Genomic DNA, 21,557 nt, shown 5'->3' with positions numbered 1-21,557 from the left:
GAAGAATGGGAGACAGAAAACAGAGACAACAGGAGACAGGAGACTCATTTCACATTGGTTAGAAGGAAAGAGACGGACAGAGACAGACAGACAGACAGACAGACAGACAGACAGACAGACAGACAGAAAGACAAACAGACAGACAGACCAGAAACACCAGACATGCAGCTTCACGTCACAGGAGAGGGTTGCCCCGGCACTGTCACGGGTGTTAGAGGTGAACACACAGGGTTAGAGAGGACAGCGTCATCCATTAGGCCAGTACTACAGGGGCTGCCTTCAGGCCCCCAACAGACCAGTACATACCTGCTTCCCTCCCATAGACTCAAACATCTTCTCAAGCTGGACTCGAAGCTGCTGGACATTGTTGAGCAGGATGCAGGGCTGCCAAACAAACAAGTAATAAGATGAGAGGATTTCTGGAGTCATGAATATGCCTGTCTACATTACACCAGCAAGCTAGGCATATAGGTGAATTGATTTCTCATCCATATCAGGCTGTTCATTCAGGCTATTATATCATACTGATACCCACTGCGGTGCTCGTGATAGGTCAGAGCTAATACATTTGAATTCAGAAATCCATTTCCATGCTGAAGAACTCTCCTCATATACTATTACTAACTCCCCACATTAGCCTTTCATGTCTACCTCGAATATTTCTCTCATGTTCTCACGTCTGTTTTGCTCCATGAATAAAGTTGGATTCTCTGTGAAATCCGTTTTTCATAAAGCACTCACAAACACTACTAAAGCATCTAAAGTGGCATGACAGAGCCTCCGTTTAGACAAACTGGTGATGTTTGTGGACTTGAGCACGTGTGACCCTGGACAACACAGCATGCCTTCTCAAGAGGCACAACTGACAGATATATGACTGCATTCATCTGTCTGAGTACTTTAAACAATTACCACCGTGATCTATGCCAGACTTGCCAAGGTCACATGTCGACCCGCTGATTAATCACCACACAGAACTTAAGATGCTTATTAAGAGGCAGAAAATCTGTGCGACGGTGAATTTGAAATAGCTTCCATGTTCACAAATGAATGGCAATGGTGTGGCTACTGAGGTGACAGATGATCCGAAGAGAGTAACCTAACTAGGACATATAGCACGTTTTCATAAGGGAATGGAGAGCCCTGTTTAATTACTGAGATGATTTATTGGCTAAGTATAGCTTGAAAGGTGGTGATCACATGAGGCTTTCCGGAGCTGAGGAAAATGATCAATTAGGGAAGGAGAACAGCACTGGGGCACATCACACTGATCTGAGAACAGGCAGTACAGAAAACAAACGACAGCAAGAAAAGAGAGAGGAAAACAGAGCCAGAGATATGCCTTTAATTATGTCCAACAGCAGCTTTCTCTGTGGACCTGTCACAGTTTTAAAAGAAACATCGGTCATCCGCATCTGACTGACAGCTAAAGCACTACGGTTTCTCAGTTCAAAGAAAGCAGACTGCATGTCATGTGCTGTAGAAACAGTCTAGTCTAGTCTTTGTCCCGCATCCTCTGTCACAGATAACAAAGAATGGAAAGAGAAATGAATGAGCAGCGCATTAAAGCAGTATTGTTCGAGCAGAGCACCACATAAGACACGCTTCCTCTACTGCGGAGACACATACTGGGCATGTGTGAACACAGGCCTGCTGGCCAGACAGCTGAGCTGCAGCTATGGGCCGGTCACAGTTCAACATAGACCTCAGTGCCTGCCTAAGCCCCTTTTGCGGTCACCATGGAAACTAGGGAGTAGGATGCCCCACCACAGTCAATGATACTAATGTCTGTGATGTACCAAAAACACAGAGGACCACGACATGAAAGGGAGTAGAAGATCACACATGATGCTTACCACTTTCTCTTTGCTGGAATACAAAGGAAAATCCTTGGATAGGATTGCAGCATATTGCACAAGAACTTTGTTGATGGTCTGCAAAGGAGAAACAGACAGAAGAAATCAACTGGGAGCTCTGATTGAAAGCTTGAGACATAGGATTTGGCATTGCCTTTCAAATATTTATATAAGAATACAAAAGGCAACCACATATTACATTCTGTTAATACTGACATGTGACTACTGACAACACAACACGAAAAAGACAAGAAAAGTAAGTGTATTTTTTTACAATTGATGACTTGTGCCACATCTAAACAGAGGGATCATTTTTCACAGCTTTCATTATGAAATGAAACATATATTATCACATCTTAAAACGGTATAACTAAAAAACTAATTCATAATCTACTTTATATTCATACTTAAGATTTACATTTTACATTGAAAATTCAACATTCTGCAAATTATTGTCAGTATGCTACACTTTACATTGCTCCCCCACAACACCCACAGCTTGTATTAATTCTTATGTAAAAATGGTTAATGATGTGGTCAGACACGTAGGAATTTAACATTCATTTGAAAGATAATTAACATTCTCCTTTGCGCCACCCTGAAAAAAAATATAATGCCCGTCTGTGAATGTTTGTCTGCGGCTGGGAATGCGTGCGTCTCCCCCACACTCACCTTTGCAAAGCGGCGCATGAAGTGGGCCAGAGCATGTGGGTTGGGGCACTCCAGCTTCTTGATGATCTCAAAGCTCTGATTGAGCTGCGTGAACACGTCCACCACCGAGCAGGAGAACAGAGCGTGCTCCGACGTCACCTGGAACTAGAGGTGTGATGACAGGGGAACAGATGACTTGTGCTGAAAGGAACGTGTGTTACTGATGTCTAGTTTATGACGGCCTTCTGTGCTAATTACATTATGTACAAAGGGAACTCTCATTTCAAACAGCAGAGAGGGCAAAAGGCCTGGCTCGCTTGGTTATGTTTGTGCATTGTTATCCTCAATGTGACTGCAAGTTTTCTCAATTATAAATAGGATTGTTGCTCATCACTCCTGTGCAAAGCACCTCCTAATAAACCTACTTTATAAATTAGACAAAATTATTCAAATGGAAAATGTGTTTGGATTTATGCGTTAATTGCATTCAATCCACATCAGCCTTACTGTTCCAACCAGCAATGTATGCACACAAAGTCAGCCAGCTATGATGTTCTGAGTACAATAAGCTGGGGTATATATTATTTTGGTTGGGTGATATTTATGACGGATAATGTATAGTCCACCAGTCAGTGTAGGAAAATAAATCCTGACGGGACAAACAGGACCCCGACGCACAGCGGACTACTTGCAGAATGATATGAAAGATGGAAGCACAAAACCCATTGCCAATGGCAGCGGCCATTTCTTTTTTGCAGCGGTCATTATAAAGACATATCAGACCTCCGAATGTTGGGGTGGCCTATTCAAATCAATTGAACTTTTTGCAACATTCTGTGGAGCTGTATTATAAAATGGATTAATAGTGTTCCTAAAACACTATATCAGACTGCTTAGACTGCTCATAATCTGACCAGAGTTTACATCAGGAAAAGAACAAAATCAGAGTTAATGTTTTAGGTATATAGAGTATGAGCCATCAGAGTTAATGTTTCAGGTATATGGAGTATGAGCCATCAGAGATAATGTTTCAGGTATATAGAGTATGAGCCAATGTCACCCTGCTGAGCTGTATTACAAGTACACGTCTGAGCTGTCTGACTGGTCTTGAAATGTATGCAAGTACTTACGCCATCTTTCTTATCCCTCTCGAGTGCACCATTAACGAAGTCCATGGCCACATCCTCGTTCTCATCAAGCCACTGAATGACAAAGGGCTCAAACCACCTGCCAGAGAAAGCAACATGTTGTCAGGTGACAGTGACCGCTCACAATCCGTTCGTGAAATCCCTTCACAGACACCATTCCCCGGGAGGGCTGTGGGCTCCGACCCCTATTACAGCAATTAACAGGAGAGATGGAACAGCCGGCGGCGAGGACATCAGCCAGGCCTGCTGCAGCAGCTCGTTTGGGAATCTTCTTGTGTAAGCTGTTTTTGTGGAGTCTGAGAGGCTGTGCAGCCCGGACCTCATTAGAAGATGAAAAAAAAAAAATCTCCTCAATTAGTTTCCATAGCTGTGGACATGGAACTTCAAGAGTGCCAATAAACATTCCCACTGAGGTCATCATGGGGTATGTACCAACATACATGGCAGCAGCTGTAGGGGGATACCTTGTGCTGCCGCGGTAACGACATACAGTCCATGTGGTTTCGATACGATCTCTGACTGAAACTGATAGCAAGAGCAGTGATGTGGGGAAGCTGACAAAACGTAGAGCAGGTGTAATAGTGACAACACTTAAAAACTTTGTCACTAAACAACTTCTAGCGCTCTGTGCTGTACCATAAATCTGTGTGGGAAGGAGTCCTATTCTTGGTCAGATTTAGCTCAATATCAAGCAAGGCATTTTTAATATTGGTTGGCAACATCCTGCACGGTGGAGGGCTTGCTTGTCATGATATGCTATGAATCCAAGGAGAGATTTACAACATTTAAAAGGCATTAATGCAAATCAATGCAGACTGAATTAATATCCAGGCAGTAAAGCATGTTGATTTGGCGACAGTCATCACGTTGGAAAGAACAAAAGGGCAGGGGAACAAGGCAACGTGCATGCATGAAGCAATAAGGACAATCTTACAGACACAGGTACGTGAGATAAGATCTAACCATAGTGATTCAGGATATACCTGTGTAACGGTAACCAGGTAAGAGTGCTGTGCAGTGAGAAAACCTCACTCCCTGACACCTTAAGGGACACGCTAGTGACAGATGCTCCCAGCCATGGGTTTACTCTCCCGCTGCAGAGCGGTGCTCAGCTACAACTGCCCATAGCAGTGTGTTGTGTGCTGGAGAAATACTCAAAATCACTACACATGGACAAGTCAAATATCGCTACTTAATGAATAAAATACATTATATAGTGTGCTGGATATGTGAGAGGGGTGCTGTGGAGAGTGTCATGGTTGAGGGGGCATTCTTGTAATGCTCCAGTACTGAAGAGGAGCATTATGTGAAGAGGAATCGAGTGGGGGGGCTGAGAACAAAAAAAGCCAAAGTCCAACAGTGCATAGCAGCCTGTTGAACTGTTGAGAGGAGCCCTGTGAAAGGCTGCATAGCAGGGAGCACTGCAGAGGGTGCAGGGAAGACACCTAGCAATTTATGGGAGCAGCACTTCAGAGATGCACAGTGTTCGGTGGTAGCGAGAGAGACACAGACACACACACAGACACACACACAGACACACACTCACACCTAGAATGCTGCAAAAAAAATAGATATAAAAAATAGTAGATATAACGGATAGTATACCACCCTGCCACATGATACCATCACATAATTATGATGGTGCTCTCTAGCGTGTTGCAGCTGATACAGCCAGACTCCTAGACAGACAGCATGCAGACATCTGCCAGAGAGATGCATAATAATGGAACAATTGTTCTGTCAGTTAGCATTTGGCTAGCTTAGCTGCGCTTTAGAACTGTACCAGCTAAAGCGGAAGCTCTGTGTGAAACAAACAAACAAAACAAAACCTGTGTTTAGCTGATATGCTCCTAAACTGTCTGGAAACCCGAACTATGATATCCAGACTGTATACTGTTGAATGCAACTTAAAGGGAAAATTGGGGATCTTTCAACCTTTTTGGGTCCAAACTTTTACTTTCAGTTAGAAAGTCATTTTCTACAGTTTCGTTACAGACCTACGCATGGTGAAAAAAAGAAGGCACTGTTTGCATTCTGCGTGTCTTTTTGTGAGAAAAGAAAACAGCCTACAGTTAGGCCTATCACTTTACAAAGTGGTCCTAAATGACGGAATATGCCTACATCGGTAAAGAAACACATTGCCTACAAGCCTGTCATCTGTGTAATGGATGTAGCCTAATATCAGTCTGATTCTAGGAATAAAATAGTTGTAATCTCTCTTTAAAGCATCATTGCAGGTTAAAACACTCAAAAAGCAGTGTCTAGTGGCAGTTGTGAGATTTCGTGAAGACACAGCACCTGAAATCACCTAAACCTGAGCTATAGGTTAAACCAAAGGTGCTTATGACACAGTAATGGGGTGAAAACTGTGTTCAACTCTAAAACGCAGCTAAGCTAACGACAGAGCAATCATATATCGCAGGAGAGGAGTGGAAGATGTGCTGCAGTCCCTCTGAGAAAATCAATTCCTCTCAACGTGCTGCTTGACTGACAGGAGAGGCACATCGCTCGCAACCCTGTCCTGGCTGTCACCCTCTCCCACACGCCCTCATAATTCAGCCAAATGGATTGGATGCTATTTCACCAACAACGGGGGCCGTATGGAAGGGCAATGTGATTCCACACATGTATTACAAATATACGACTTGTAATGCAAGAGGGGATTACCCTTGTGCGCACTGTGCATGCTGTAGGTCATGTTTTCACTAAGATCACAGGATACAAGTGCTGTGACCGTATACGGGAGGGGAAAGAGAGAGTTGGTAAAAGAAGAATGGTAAGGAAAAAAAGGATGCCCAAATGAGTAAGAAATAAATATATAATTGGGTTGAAAGGACTTAAGCAAAGAAGTGCCTGGAATGTAAAGTAACAAAAGACAGACAGGATAGCAGCGGTCTGAGCATGAATACCTACAGAGAATATTCCGGTGGGATCCCCTTCAGCGCCGGGAGATCGCGGACATACTCATTATGGAACCATTTGACTTTGAAATGCAAATTCATGTACTCCGTGCTTTTGCATAGACGATGTTTGTCGTGCTCTGCAACAGAAAAGGTGACATAAAGAGAATATAAATACAACATCAACACATTTGACAGCGACCAACACACATCACTCTGCGTAAGCAACATACATATATAACATTAATTTGATATATATATATATATATATATATATATATGTGTGTGTGTGTGTGTTTGTGTAGTAATTGTATACATTATTTTAAAACAGATGAACATACAACTTTGTTCATCAAAAAATGTAAATGAGAATTCTTCTCTTTCAGTGTCATCATGCACACAACACACACTGACCCAAACCTGCCCCTGCTCTTAGCCCCAAATGATACACATGCCAATACATTCTGTCAACTGACTATTTCAGGAAACGCAGCCAAGGCAATACATCATTTAATTTTAGAGCACTGATAAATCCTCAACAACCCTTTGATGTACTGGTACCATTTTGGTACATGCAAAGTCAAAAAGAAACGCTCCCTTTAACAGTGGACTCTGCAATGCAGGAAACTGTGCAGCCATTTCAAATAAAACCACAAGAAAGGGAGGGGGAAAAAAGAAAAGCATGTTTTGATGTAGTTTTCCCAGCGCATCCCATTTGTTTTTGGATGCAGACCGGCTGCTGTGTTCAAAGCCTCCTAATTAAAATGAGCAGTTTTACAGTCCATCCGCTGTCCCCAAACATATTGTGCAAACCACCAAACACTCCCTTTAAACTGCAGTTCTGCCGCTCTTTATCTGGCCTTGCTGCCAGCTGGGTCTACTGACTTATGTTGTATATACTGACATCTCTCATTCAGTATTCAGTAAGATAGAAGAGGCAGCTAAACCTAGACCAACTTGTGCTTCCAATCTAGCTCAGTGGATTTGACAGCAGATGAGACTGTGTGCTGCCCCTACACGCCTAATATCAAGTCCCCAGGAACAAACAGGAACAACATGTAGGGAAGAGAGATTTCAAGCCGAACCAATAGCTTCATGTTCACAATATTGGGAGAGGCAGGCAATCTCAAACTCATGTCAGGGAGCCCTGTGCTTAAAATCAGCAAGGTTTATGGTGACGCTGGCATGACCTTGGTAGTGAGACATATTCCAAATAGAACCTGACTCAGGACTTAATGAAAGTTAGATTGGCTGAAGGTTGCTCCACATGGATTTTCCTGTGGACTGGACAGTAGACATTGCAGCTTCTCTGTATTGATGGGGGAGAAAAAAAGAAAAACGGCAAGACAAGCCGATGCAAGCTGACAAGTCAAGAAGAGAAAAATGCACTAAACCACTCACTGCTATGGTCTTGGATATTGGGCAAACTAGCTGGAATTAAGAGAGAAAGGAACAGAACAGAGAAAAAGAAAGAAAGCCAATGCAGATTACAGACTGGGTGTGCTGCAGTGTGCAGCATAGTGGCTCATCTGCCAATCTGAATGGGTATGAGCAGCACAGCCAGGCAGGTAGCACTGTCAGCACCTGCCCACTGAACCTAACTTGCCTTGCCCATTGATTGTTATCTGTGTGCCAGTTTGAGGGACGCTCAAACATCAACCTTAAATGCTTGTCTCCTCTGATCCTCTGATACATCTGAAACTCATCCGCCCTGTCCCCTACTCAATCTGCTCCACCCATGAATCTGGACACCCTGTGCAGAGGGCGTAGTTTTGAACCAGAGATAGCGGAGTCCAGTGCATTGACTTTGTGTGGGGTCCTGCACACAGAGCAGATCCAGAAAATGATGGCAATGCTTCTCTAGAGTTTGTTTGAATCGCCCTACCACAGTCATTTACAGCCTCAGTGGGGGTTAGAATGCATCCAGTTAATCATACTGGGCATAAAAGAGACATTTTTACAAAATGGCTTTTGACAGAGGCATTCACAGTGTACATTCATAAAGGTTCCTTTTACACACATTAATTATTCAAATGACTCAATGCATATTTCAGCCATCCACTGGAACACAAATACGCACAAGTCAACACATTGGTACAAAGAGATTTGAATGTTTGTTGCGGATGTAAACATAAAAGCCATATTCTGAATTGCAAAGTACAGACCAGTAGTATGTCAAATCACTTTGAGATAATCACTGGCTTTTTGAAAACCAACAGATTCCTGGACAAAGGCCAGTTTCCGCCAGTTCAAACACAATGTTGCAGAGAACATTTGATGGTGGAAGGCAAGGTTTTCAGTAAACACATGCTTTTGAGGATGGAGAAGAGCATAAGGATTTCCCCCCTTAAAACATCAAAGGGTCTATAATCCATGTTCTCACCTATACATACATGCTCTCTGGTACAATAGCGAACCAGATAACCACCTGGACGCCTGCCTCCACATAAATGCCATGAAGCTGACAGTTGTCTTTTCCGAAATCCCACAGATACTGTTCATGGGGGAAATGGAGGCATTACAAATCTTTTGTCACTTTGGCAAACATTCCTCTGCCTTGAGTCTTTGTTGTTCTAACGGATGTGCCGTAGCTCTAGATACAGAGTATTTGGCTCCCCATTGTGCAGCGAGCGTCCTCAGTCCTGTTTGAACTAGGAGGGAAACTCAAGGCAGGGAAATGTGATCCGGTGTGACGGTGCCACTTTGATAACTCGACTGAGTAGGCACTGCGGGCATCTTGGTGGTTCAGTGTGGCAGAGGCGTGGGCTGCGCTCGTGATGATGGGCAGAGTAGAAGCGGGGCAGCCCTGAGCCCCAGTTGCCCATGCAGAGCAATGCCCACAACCCGAAGCCCTCCGACATGTCCACCAACTTCTCTGTGCTCCAGGCTGCTCTCAACTGATGCAACTGTAAATTCCTCTCTAAGCCAGAAACAGCGAGACTATATACAAAGACGTGCCTCCCTATGGAGCCGTATAGGGGCCTCTTGACTGACATGGATGTGAGCAGGTAGTCTGGAAGATTCTGAAGGTCAACTCTCTTGGGTCTTCTGCAGATGCCTCCACTGGAGTGTATCCATGGCTTAACAGACCATGGAGAATAGTGTAGTTGCCATACACGAAAGGCTCTTCAATCTCCTAAAAATCTGTGTACTGACAGAAACCTATACAGTCTAGGTAGATTGTTAACACTGCCAGCTGATGGATTGACCGTTCCCATGGCAGCACATGTACACAGTTAAATATAATGACACTGACTGGGGCGAGGCAGAGCAGCAGGTTTTCCTCCTTGATCTTCAAAGGCAAATGCTTATACCTCAAATGAAGGAGTCTCTAAACAGGGTTTCATTGAGTGCAATCCACAGATGCTGAAGTCATTTGAGGCTTCAGACAGAGCCTTTCCTTTGATGTGTGTACAGATATTCAAAAAGTTAAGTGCATCTGACATTTTAACAGAAAGCTGGCTGGGAAAATTCAGGCAAATGAAAATGATCTCGAAGGCTGACAGGGGGTTGGAGGTTCTTCTCAATATGGCAAAATGACTGTTGATGCTTAGTAAGCTTTAACTGGGGCCAAATGTTAAACCTGCGTGGTCTAACTGTAATAATCTGCTTGAGGTGTGTGTGTGTGTGTGTGTGTGTGTGTGGGGGCGGGGGTAAATCTGCTGTAGGGAGGCCAAGTCATGCAGTAGCAAAGGTTTACATTTGGCATGCAATCATTTCCACGCCACTTTTTAAAACATTTCTTCCACTTGACAGGAGTAAACAAACCAGGGAGGCCAAATTAATCTTCCACTGTCCTCATCAACTGAAGGGGGATGTTTGAACAGAGACACCTACAAACAAACTGTGCAGACAGATTAGGCTTTTCCACTGCAAAAAGGCTGGGAGGAGACGTCTGCACAGATTCATTTGTTATGCGTTACTAATAACTGGACTGCCACCCACGTCCAATTGGGTGCATCGGCTCCCGTCGGAAGTGGATGTCAGTGAGGCGTGCCGTCCGTCCGTCTCAGGCAGTCACACCTACGACAGACAGCTTCCTGGAGAGCCCCCATTTTTCCCCAGGACACCATCAGCCGAGTGATGATGACAAATTTCATGCTTTCGTGACGAGAGCTGCCTGTCAAAAGCAGTTAAAGCAGGCTGAAAGGGAGGGCAATGGGCCGAGGATGCTCCCTAAGATAGGGTGGAGACTTTCTAATGTACATCAACATAATTACAGTACCTAATATAGACCGTCTGACAGTAATATAGATACATTTTTCATCCTGCACACCTTTAAAAGGCAATTTGGTTTTTTGAGGAAACAAAAGGTTCAGTATTTCATAGCCACTGAAGTGTATTATCCATTAACTCGGCTTACGAGATCCAAACTAAAAGCAGAATTTAACTAATGATTCTTTGATAGAGATGTATGCTTTGATTGAAATAAGATGGTCCCAGTGATCACAATCCAATCTAATATCAAATAATATGGTCACATGACTGAGACTCACCTGGCCCCAGTGTCTTCTAAGTTATGACTGCCTGACTGAATCTCCATTTATATCTGAGATGATTTAATAAATTGAGTCTGGAGCACACATTCTTTATCTGTATTACATTATATAGTTCTGCAGCGCACAAAATGAGATGAACCAAAGTGACTGCTAGATTCCAAAAAGGTACAGTAAAAACTGTTGAAATAACGATGAAATGAAATAGAATTGCCAAAAGGGAGGTGGCAGTAATCCTTAACAGGAAGTCATAACTCTCCTCAACAGGCGCACTGATTCTCTCTCTCTCTCTCTCTCTCTCTCTCTCTCTCTCTCTCTCTCTCTCTCTCTCTCTCTCTCTCTCTCTCTCTCTCTCTCTCTCTCTCTCTCTCTCTCTCTCTCTCTCTCTCTCTCTCTCTCTCTCTCTCTCTCTCTCTCTCTCTCTCTCTCTCTCTCTCTCTCTCTCTCTCACACTCTCTCTCTTTCACTCAAATTAGGTGTGCATTTCCCATTTGCCCCTAAGGGTTGGGATTTGCTTAACAGCAGTTTATGCTAATTGGTGCCCTGTCCGATAACTGACTGGCTCAGCGGAGCTAACACTGAGCGAGCGGAGGGCTCCCCCTCAAACACAGTTAATGACTCAGGGTCTCAATCATCTCTGCACACAATTCTCTGAATGAGTCAACACAATCAGGAAAAGCACTCTGATTTTGCTCTTGCTGAGAGATGCATCCTGCAACATTTGGATCTCTACATGATGAATTCATTGATGAAGGACACTGGGCTGGAGTGGGATAAGAGGCACACTACTGTGCTAATGCCAACACAGCAGGATAGAGGGGGGCAGGTCAAGCCAAAACACTGAAATAGATAGTCTCTCAGTTGGACACCACATGAAACTGATTGCCCATCCTTTGAGGTAGTGACCCCAGGATTTAGTGAAGTTTTGTGAATTACTATTTCTCTTATTTCCAAAAGGCATTGCCTGGAGACAAAGGAGAGGTCAGCTCTATAGCCTGATGCCAGATCACAACAGAAGAGAGTGCAGCTCTATAGCCTGATGCCAGATCTCATCAGAAGTTTCATTAGGTACCCGTACCTGAGAACAATGAATTCTCAAAAACTAAAGAATGGGAAAACAATCTTTTCACAGCAACCTTAACAGCAAGAGGCTGAATCGCATACCTTTCCGTTCTGTCTTGTCACTAGACATGACGTTCCAAAACTTTAAAGTTACTGTGGAGTTAGAGTTACACTCAGAGTCATTGTCCAGGCGCTGTGGTGCAGGACCGCGAGACAGGCCGCTCACTGGAGTGTAAATCATCCTCTTTGCTCAGGGACATCTGTGTGTCGGCACCTCTTACTCTCCCAATCTGATATGTGCAGCCCTCCGAGTCTTCCTGTTACCTGCTCCCTGCCTCAGGCTACACATTGATCCGGCACACTCAAAAGCACTCTGCAAGTTATTTAAGCTCAGAGGCCCTCCTGGATACGTGTGGGGCTTCACTCATCATCCCTGCAGCTGGTGGAGAAACCATGCAGATAAAGAGCCCCAGAGCAGATAAAAGCCTCCTCCCCATGCCTCGTCAGGGCGCACTTCAACCCCTAACCTGGGCCCAGGGTGGCACTCAAGGGGTCGGCTGGAGCTTCGGTGAAGCTCCGTGGACGACATGCAAACTGGCAACTGTTGATTGTAATTTCCTGCTCGCTGATGGGATTTGGAGCACAATTTCCATACCCAGGTTCATGGGAGACGGGGGCGTGACAGCTGTCAGAAGCTGTTAAAGGGAGAGGAGCTCTCACCCACTCACCGCACACGCTGTGCCATCTCTGAACACACGTGCCCTGAGCCCAGTCAGGTGGGGGAAGGGAGAGCTCAGGCGGTGCGTGGTTAGTATGCATGTCATGGCCATTGTATATTCATAGAGGTGCCATGCTGAACTGTACAGTCCTTTCATGGGATAGAAATGCGCTTTCCATGACCTCACTCTAGTAACTTCACTATTTCCTCTGAGAGTATAAAAACCCGGTCAATATTGCCATGTGAAGGACACGAGGGTTTAAGTCAGGAAGAGCCTTGATTGGAGTGAAGCTCCCTCCTGGATGGTGTAAATGTTACAGAGCATGAAGATTAATGTTTAGCGCCCAGTGCACCGTGCAGCAGTCCAATCTGCCGCTCGTGGACTTCTATGTGCCCCGGGAGACCGCTATCCCGGTGACTCAGCAGGCTTGGTGAGGGCGAGATGGGCAGGGGGTGCCAGGGGGTGCCAGGGGTGCCAGGGCCCTGACATGAGTCACATTGTTATGCAGGTGCTCACACTCAGGTCTTCCCCCTGCTCTTCCAGATCCATTTCACCACGGGGAGTTTTCCCTGTGTTGCTGCCACTGCTGCCCCCCCCCCCCACCATCCCTGCCCCCCTACTGACTCACACGAACAGCCAGTTCCTTCCATCGCTGCCCTTCCTCCTGGCTCTGCCAGTATCGAGTGAGGCGTGAGCTCAGAGGATTGCTGTGCTGTGCTGTGCTGTGCCTACCCCCCCGGAGGCCCACCCACGTTGCGCCAACCCCCCCACTCCCCATCTCCCCTGCCCACCCCCCACCCCCCACCCCCAGTGCAGCTGACCAGCGGGCAGAGTGAGCGCCGACACGAGCCAATGACACTCTGGGGGCACCTCAGCCCCGTGCTGACAGTGTTCGCAGTCCAAACACAAACATGTCAAACACCCTGGCTCCCAGAGGCTCAGGGGAAAGCATCTTGTGGTGTTACATAAAAGGGGCTACATTTAAAAACATCCAAAATATAGAAAAGCCCCCCCCCCCCCCCCCCCCCCCCCACCCCCCACTCTGCCAGTCTGTTAATGAGTTCATGCGACTGGAACCTAAAGCAGGAGAGGCTAAACGTTCTCTTGGCTCTCCACACTGTCAACATGCAGACACACACTGGAGTGGAAAAGCCCTTCAGGTGGTGCACCTTGCTCACTGTAGAGTGTGCACACTTCCACGGAAGGACAGGCCTGTGATTACAGGCTAGGATACTGCAGGAGATTCACCCCTAGTCCATGTCAACCAGAAGATACAACTTCTGATGTTACAAAAGTTAGAGACAAAGTTTGGTGATGCTATGTTGCAAGCGTACCAGGTTACCTGTTTGTGTAAATCCTCATCTCACTGAAAACATCTATGACAGACGCGCTACGAGATAAAACTGAATGAAGATGACATTTCTGTGTCACGTCCCACACACAATGCATGCATCCTGTGTGGCAGAATGATGTCTCCAATTAAGTCAGGTCAGGCAGCCAGTGAAGTGCTCATGCTAACTTCCAGCTCAAACGTCATAGCAGACTAAAATTAGCAGCATCCATTTCTTTTACTGTTGTATGTGGCTGAGGGCCACAGAGTGACAAACAGCGCATGCATCAAAGACTTCATTAAGCAGAACGCTCCCCCCCCCCCCCCCCCCAGCCCCGTCTTCCTACATTTCCATGGCCGCTGTCGCGCACAAAGACGTGAGCGGCCGCATTCTGTTCTCCGTGGCCTGCCACCGACTCTAAGTAAACAGGTCAGAAGGAGTTATTTCCATCCATTTGGAGGAGAAAAGGATGTGACGACCTCAGCGGAGGGTCAGGCTTTTAGAATTGTTCCGTGCTGTTATTCTTGCTCACTTCAGATCATCCAAACAAAGGGCCAGTGCTTCTTTAGCCAGCCCAGCTCCAAACTCATCCACAGGCAAGGCACTGATGCCCTCTCCCGCTCTGAGTACATCACGCTCCAGATTTGCACCTGCTCGGAAAAATATGGTCATTTGCTTTTCTCCAAGATGATTAAAAGATAAACCTCAGGTGACAGCTCAGGTTACAAGTCACTATACAATCAGTTCAATCTACCTGAGAACTGATGTGGCCGAACCCTTGGGCTCAAAAGGGAAAAAGGACGGATGCTGATCTAAAAATGTAATTTAGAGGTTTCCGAGAGATGGAATAGCAAAAAATAAATCTCTTCACCTATATGACATAGCTCTGCATCACGCAATCAAAAGACAGTAGAGCATTTCATTTTGATCTCCTCAAAACCAATCTTAATGTGATTGTTTCTATATGTTTGGGTATATATGTTCATGACATGCATGACGGTAAAAGTGCATTCTTGTGAGTGCACTCCGTGTGTTTTCCTAACAGACCTGGTTATTTCATGCTGTTTTACACAAAGCTCTCTCTGCCCCCCTCAGACTGGCCTTTGCGGCGACTGCACAGAGCTGTTTGCAAACAGTGGTGCTGACATATGCCTCGTCTCTATTGAGGTTCAACACACCTGCCCAGGGAGTCCTGTTAATGTCAGCCCACAGAACAGAGCCCACCCCCCAGGAGGCCTCCTCTCCTCCAGCTACCACTGAGATCACAGAACCTTCAGACATGAAACACCTCAGGAATACATAGCTACTCTAGGGTTGGACAAACATTTTACCTGCCAAAGCCTGCAGGCTCATTACAGGCTTTTTTTATTGAAACCTTTTTTCAATAAAGGCTATAGGACCATATTAGCATCTGGAAGACAAATATCTCACTAGGACCTTTTGACATAAAGCAGCGAGATTCATGTGTGGAAAGAGAAGAGTTTTTTTAAACAGAATCCTTGATGAGAAGGCCTTCACATTTGAAATTTCATAGCAATGACAAATGTCATTTGAATTCAGATCATGCTTAAAGAGTACACCAAGGAGGGTGGATACTGGATGCACATCCAAATTCAAAATTTCACTGTCATTGGAAACATTCCTCCATTGTTTCCAGTGAAGGTGTCCATTCTGCCACTGCTGTTTTGTTCTGACTGATGGTGCCAAGCAATGACTCCCAGCCCAAAATCTCTCCGCACTACGGCGAGTCATCCATCACCTTCTTCACCACTGCAAATATTATACTGAGGAGCCCTCAGAAATCAATAGCGACTGACGTGCGGCTTGGAATTTACATTGTGAAGCGCAAACAACCTAGGCCAACAGTCAGACACATTTTTAAAAGTGACTAGTCACAATTCTTAAATGCCATAGCTGTGGTTTGCCCTATTGGCCGTGAAATATATTCTCCCGCTTCTTGTCTAGTGTGTGGCAGCCATTACTGCTCTAACTGCCACTTATTTAGAGAAACTGGACTCTGGTAGCATACGAAATTGAAACCAGAGGAGGTGAACCACCACTTTGTTTATCATCTTCTTCAGCACTAGGTCTGGGGAAATCATCTCCCCCTGCTCTCCAAGTCTCCACTGCGACCTGCTGAGCATTAATGTCTCCAATTGTTTCGGCAGAGATATTTCATGGCAAGCTGAACCAAAGCTTGCTAATCTCAGCATCACAAGAATAGTGTGCCTCTAAGTGGGAGAAGGGTCATCACTAACAGTATGTTGGAGACAGTGGAGAGGCTGCAGTGGCAGCATTCAAGCATTCATTGAGGATTCCATTGTTTGACATTTACTGCACACACAGTCCGCAAGCGGCACTCCGTGTCAGTAATGAGCTGTGCGGTATAAAATCTGTATCCCAGCTGGACTGGAACAACACACCATGTTTACAGTGGAATGACAGTCACACATAACCATGTGTGTACATACAACGATATTTATACAAGCGTGCAGATTCACCATTGAATTAATCGCCTGCTTTCCAAAGTTTGTGCGCAGAAAGCCAGTACAACCTCTGGAGGCCTTCATAATCAGGACTCGCAAGCCGCATCACGTATTAAGTCACGCACGGCTTATGCCTCATCTGTGTCCAGCCAACCTCTGGTCTGATTCCTCGTCAGCTTAAATGTTCCTCCCTCATCCGCTTTGCTCTTCTTGAGAAGCCACATGGATGCAGCGATGAGGAAACACCATTTCCAGCAACTAAAACAACCTCATGAACGGCTGCACAAGCTTCTCAGCAAAGGTTCTCTGGAAAATGTTAGCTGAACTAAAAAGTCGTCATGCTGCCGCACAAACCTGCACATCCACCCATTATTTACCATCCCCCCTTCACCACGTTTCCCTGCGTTTCACCATGAAGCATAATCACATTGCCCGTCACAATGAAATGTGCTTCTTATTTCCCCATTGAATTTATTTCTGGAGAAATCCATCTTATCTCTCTGTAGAGATTCCAGTACATCTAGGCCAATCTCTAGCACTCCCCAGGAGAAGTATTTATCACAATTCCCATCCCTTATAGGAGCTACCCAGAAGTGGAGATGGAGCCTCCTTAGAAAGAGTGTCACCTGTATATTCCCCCACTACACTCTAACGTATTGCTACAGTAATGAATAGAAGATGAGCCCAATAAGTGGGGCAGCACGGGGGAAACCATTAGAGAATCCACTAAGGATTGGCATGACATAACCACAGTGCAGGGCCTGATGTCATGGTAACATATAAAATATGAGCCATATTCTAAACTTCAAGTTAAGTTTGATTTAAAAAAAGGCAAAGTAGCCCCAAACAGAATGAAACATTTCTTAATACAACTGTGTCTTTTTAAAAGGTGTTCTCTGAGCTTTGCTTCATTATAAATGTAAACTTGAAAAGGAGCATCATGCCTGCAATAATGCTCAGACTAGATGTCTTTTCCCCTCCAGGCAGCGCTGTTAACCGGTCTTGGATTTACGCCAAACACGTGCCTTTGGAATATCTTCTTTTCACAGATTGTGTGCAACTGCAGATAATGCCTAATGTCCTTGATACGAGTTTGCAAGAGGTTGGAGGAAGGGAGAAAGACAGACAGAGAGAGAGAGAGAGAGAGAGAGACAGAGAGAGAGGGAGAGAGAGAGAGAGACTACTTTCATCACTGATTAGATCTCTTCGTTATGCCATAACTATCCCCACGGCAGTGTGATGAGCCCCCCTGCTCTGAAATCAGCTCTCCTATGACAACAATCAGACCTGCCAGCTACTCTCAACATCACTGTCAGGGCTGACCTTTGACCTCCTGATCACGTGCATGAGGTACACTCAAACACTCAAAGGGAGAAAGAGGGGGAGGAGAGAGACACTGAAAGGAGAAGGATGCAGAAAAAAAGAGAACTCAAGGGACTGAGATAAAGAAGGCAGACAGCAGCTAGAGAGAGTGAGAGCGGGAAACATAGAAGATAAAGAGAGAAAATAGAGAGGGGGCTTCTGTACTGCAAAGAGATGAGCAAATCTCCTCTCGGAGCTCTGGCAATCGTGCAGAGAAGGGAAGGGAAAAAAAAAGACGAGGGGGGGGGGGGAAAGAAACCGGAAAAAAAGAGCCGTCTGTTTGCATGCAGGCATGTTTGGTGGCGCTCCTGACCAGCTGTAAAAGGCTGTGATTGAAATAAAGTACGGGGCAGATGAATGCCCGGCTGCTGAGAAGTGAAGTCAGAGCTGCGGGCTGCCGCTGGAGCCCAGGTCCTGCTTGCAATCCTAATGGAGCAGAGGGGGTGGGGGGCAGCCATCTATTACAGCCCTTAAAGGCGGCCTGTGTTTTCGACAGTGACAAAGCTACTGCTAAAGCTGGGCTCCCTAGAAAAAAAGGCCGGTTTTCAAAGCTGCAGTGGCGTCTCTATGATCACATGGACACAAAGTGGTTGTATAGGCCTAATACCTGGATTTAAACCTATTCATGCAGAGAAAAAAGCTATAAAAACCAGAGAGAGAGGGTGTTTTTTTTGGTTACATAATAGGTGTTAAACAAGACTTTGTGTACTTCCTGAGTACAGACTTCCCTCTAATTAAGCGATACTTTTAGCTCTCTCGTAATACCCTGTCAGTCCAATTTCATGGACATACAGGACAGTAAGCTTCTGCTTGTGACACAAAAAAGGAAATATCTGGATGTCAAAACACGTATGCCAATCGCTGTCAATTAAACATCAGCAAATGGGGACAGTGATGTTGTTGGCAAAGAAATAGTGAACAGTTAAATCAGTATCTTAGCATAATCATCTAAACGATTCAATTTTGTCATTTCCTTGCTTCCATTTTACAGACATTCAAGTCAATTGGACACAGTCAGTGACATTAAATGTCATGCTGGCTTAGCTGTAACAGTTCTTTTTTTCCTCAAACAATCTAATAATTAAAAAATGTGATTCTGCTCAAACTGCGTGACTGCGGTACTGGCCTGATTGCTTCTGACAGCAAGGCTTCTCTCCTTCTGTACGGCATGTTCTTTTCTCCTCTTTTCTCTATTTCTTTCTTTCCATTTGTTTCTCTCTTCCTTTCTTTGCATTACTCTTAATCTCCTTTTTCTTTCTGACCTCTCTGATCTCCTCCACTCCATCACTTTCTCCAACACCCTCTCTCTCTCACTCACTCACTCACACTCTCACACTCTCTCTCACACACACACACACACAGACTCACTCTCACTCTCTCTCTCTCCTATATTCCTTCTCTCTCCCTTGCCCTCTGTCGTTGCCACAGGCGTGCAGTGACACAGGCTAGCACAGGCTCAGCTCTGCTGGTTGAATGGGAGTGGGGGAGGGATTTCCCCTGCTGAGGATGAGGCATGATCAGACTCTTGTAGCGGTTAGCATTAGCCTGCACCTCACTAGCTCAAACTGACTGCTCTTCGCTACAGAGCAGACACTGACTTGACATTGGTCTTTGACAGAGAAGGGTGAACCCTTTCAGACAGATGGCTAAGATGCCCGGTGGGTTGTTGTTTTCTGGCAAATGCAAAAATCTAACATTGAAAATGCATAATATATTAAGGGGTAAATAAGAGGAACTGCCATCAGTTGTGCTCCAGTACAGAAATGAATTGAAGTTCACAAGAGAAGCAGTAGATCTGAGCCTGTGAAAATATGTGTCTAAGTGCTATTGTGTGATTGTAGTGTGTGTATGTGTGTGTATGTGTGTGTGACATGGATTACCACTATCTTGGCACCTGGTTGTCACGGCAACCCCGCTCCCCACCCGGCTAGATTACGGTGGGCGTGTGCAACAGAAATTGGAATAAATTACAGCCAGACTGTTTATCGAGTGGCTGTTACCGTCACAGCTGGGTGGGTGACAGCATGCAGCAATTACGCATCTACCCCCCACCCTGAGACACTGCAGATTCCCTAGAGAATTAAGGGTGGCATCTCTCTCGGCACGTCCGCTGGTCCCCAAGCCTCACTCCTACCCAGTGATGGACAGGCATTTCAGTACACGGTATACAGTATACCAATGTCAGGACCATGGAGGCAACAGCTGTCAACATTGGGTAGTTTAGCACTGTGATTTAAATAGATTTTTGGGGATGTAAGCCCTTGGGAGGTCATCTGAAGTTCAACATCTAATCTCCAGCAGCTGAAGGGGGATGCAAACACCCAGGGCAGAAATCAACTGTGTTGCCCCAGAGATAAAGCCCCTAATCTTGCCCTCTCCAAATCTTTTTTTTGTCTTCAGCCGCAACTTACACCTTAGATCCATAAATCTAAACACTCCCCAAAACAATACACATCAATCAGAGCTGCCGTCACGGTTGCTGATTCACATAAGATACACGCTCCCTATCAGTCGTCTCCATCTTCCCATAGAGATGTTGAGGGTGTTAAGAAGCCTCCCGGCACACGCTTCCTCTCTCGATGAAGTCATGCAGTCACCCTTCTGCCCTGAAGCATCACATACTAATCTAATGCATGCTCATCTAATGGCACTCCTGGTTGGGTTCATTAGGATGTCATTTGCAGGATCAATGCTTGCTTTTCAGATGGAAAGGCAACAACAGCAACAAAATGTTTGCCTTTCATGGACGTAATCAATAGAGGAGACTTGTAGTGCACCAATGGCAAGGAAAGAGTCTGATCACTAAGATAGGACCCAGCAGCACAATATAAATACAAGTAAGTAAAACACACAATGTTGTGGTGGCAAATATTTGGTGGCATGTGGACATTTTGATGCAGACTCCGATGAGATGTGAACACTGACCTTCCATTGCATACTTCATATCCTGGGCAAACAGGCTCCACATGATCTCTGAACTAATCTGACCCATGTTGAGCTCTTGAGGAAATCTGGGGAGAAACAGATTAGCACAAGTTAGAGCACCTACCTACTAGGTTAGATAAGGGAGAATGAAAAAATTAAACTGGCCATTTTTCTGTTCCCTTATGGAATATCTCAAGGACCTGGGGGAACTGATAATCTCCCACTCAACCCTCAGGTTGTGTCGGCAGCATGGTAACAGTTCTGGTCAGAATTGACTGACGTGACATACAGTACATGTTAATAATGCTTTTTGTAAACATTTGATTTTGATCTATTTTGATTTAAGCCTTTCTAAAGATGCAAGTCATTGTCTGTATGACAGTTTTTTTTTACATTTTTTTTTATAATTTCTAGTTTGAATGCCTTCTTTTAATGATGTTGTACCACTCTGTATTCCCTTCAATATAAGGGAAAATAAATATTTTAACATATACACAACTAGTGCAAATCTCATGATTATTTGAATTTCGTGAATTCAACAATATGCTTAAGAATTAACAACACATATTTGAAATATACATAATAAAATCTGTAAAATAAATGCAATTTTACAACAAAACA

At 45.0% G+C, this 21,557-nt stretch overlaps 1 protein-coding gene across 6 annotated transcripts in view; it reads right to left on the bottom strand.

Annotated features, from left to right (window-relative positions):
* The window catches only part of LOC105888990 (protein unc-13 homolog C), a 101,017-nt gene that overhangs the window by 24,317 nt on the left and 55,143 nt on the right, over positions 1 to 21,557 (bottom strand). For 4 of the 6 annotated variants that reach the window (XM_031569595.2, XM_031569594.2, XM_031569597.2 and 1 more), the window contains 7 exons: positions 20,937 to 21,022; positions 7,957 to 7,986; positions 6,569 to 6,695; positions 3,638 to 3,734; positions 2,529 to 2,672; positions 1,857 to 1,934; positions 307 to 384 (listed from right to left, as the gene is read on the bottom strand). In XM_031569595.2, the coding sequence (XP_031425455.1) occupies positions 307 to 384; positions 1,857 to 1,934; positions 2,529 to 2,672; positions 3,638 to 3,734; positions 6,569 to 6,695; positions 7,957 to 7,986; positions 20,937 to 21,022 (640 nt within the window). The remainder of the gene's footprint in view (positions 1 to 306; positions 385 to 1,856; positions 1,935 to 2,528; positions 2,673 to 3,637; positions 3,735 to 6,568; positions 6,696 to 7,956; positions 7,987 to 20,936; positions 21,023 to 21,557) is intronic. The other 2 variants (XM_031569598.2, XM_031569599.2) reach the window with 1 other exon arrangement.

The sequence above is a fragment of the Clupea harengus genome, chromosome 6 (genome assembly GCF_900700415.2).
Source record: "Clupea harengus chromosome 6, Ch_v2.0.2, whole genome shotgun sequence".
Taxonomy (NCBI): domain Eukaryota; kingdom Metazoa; phylum Chordata; class Actinopteri; order Clupeiformes; family Clupeidae; genus Clupea; species Clupea harengus.
This window is presented reverse-complemented; position numbering and strand designations above follow the sequence as displayed.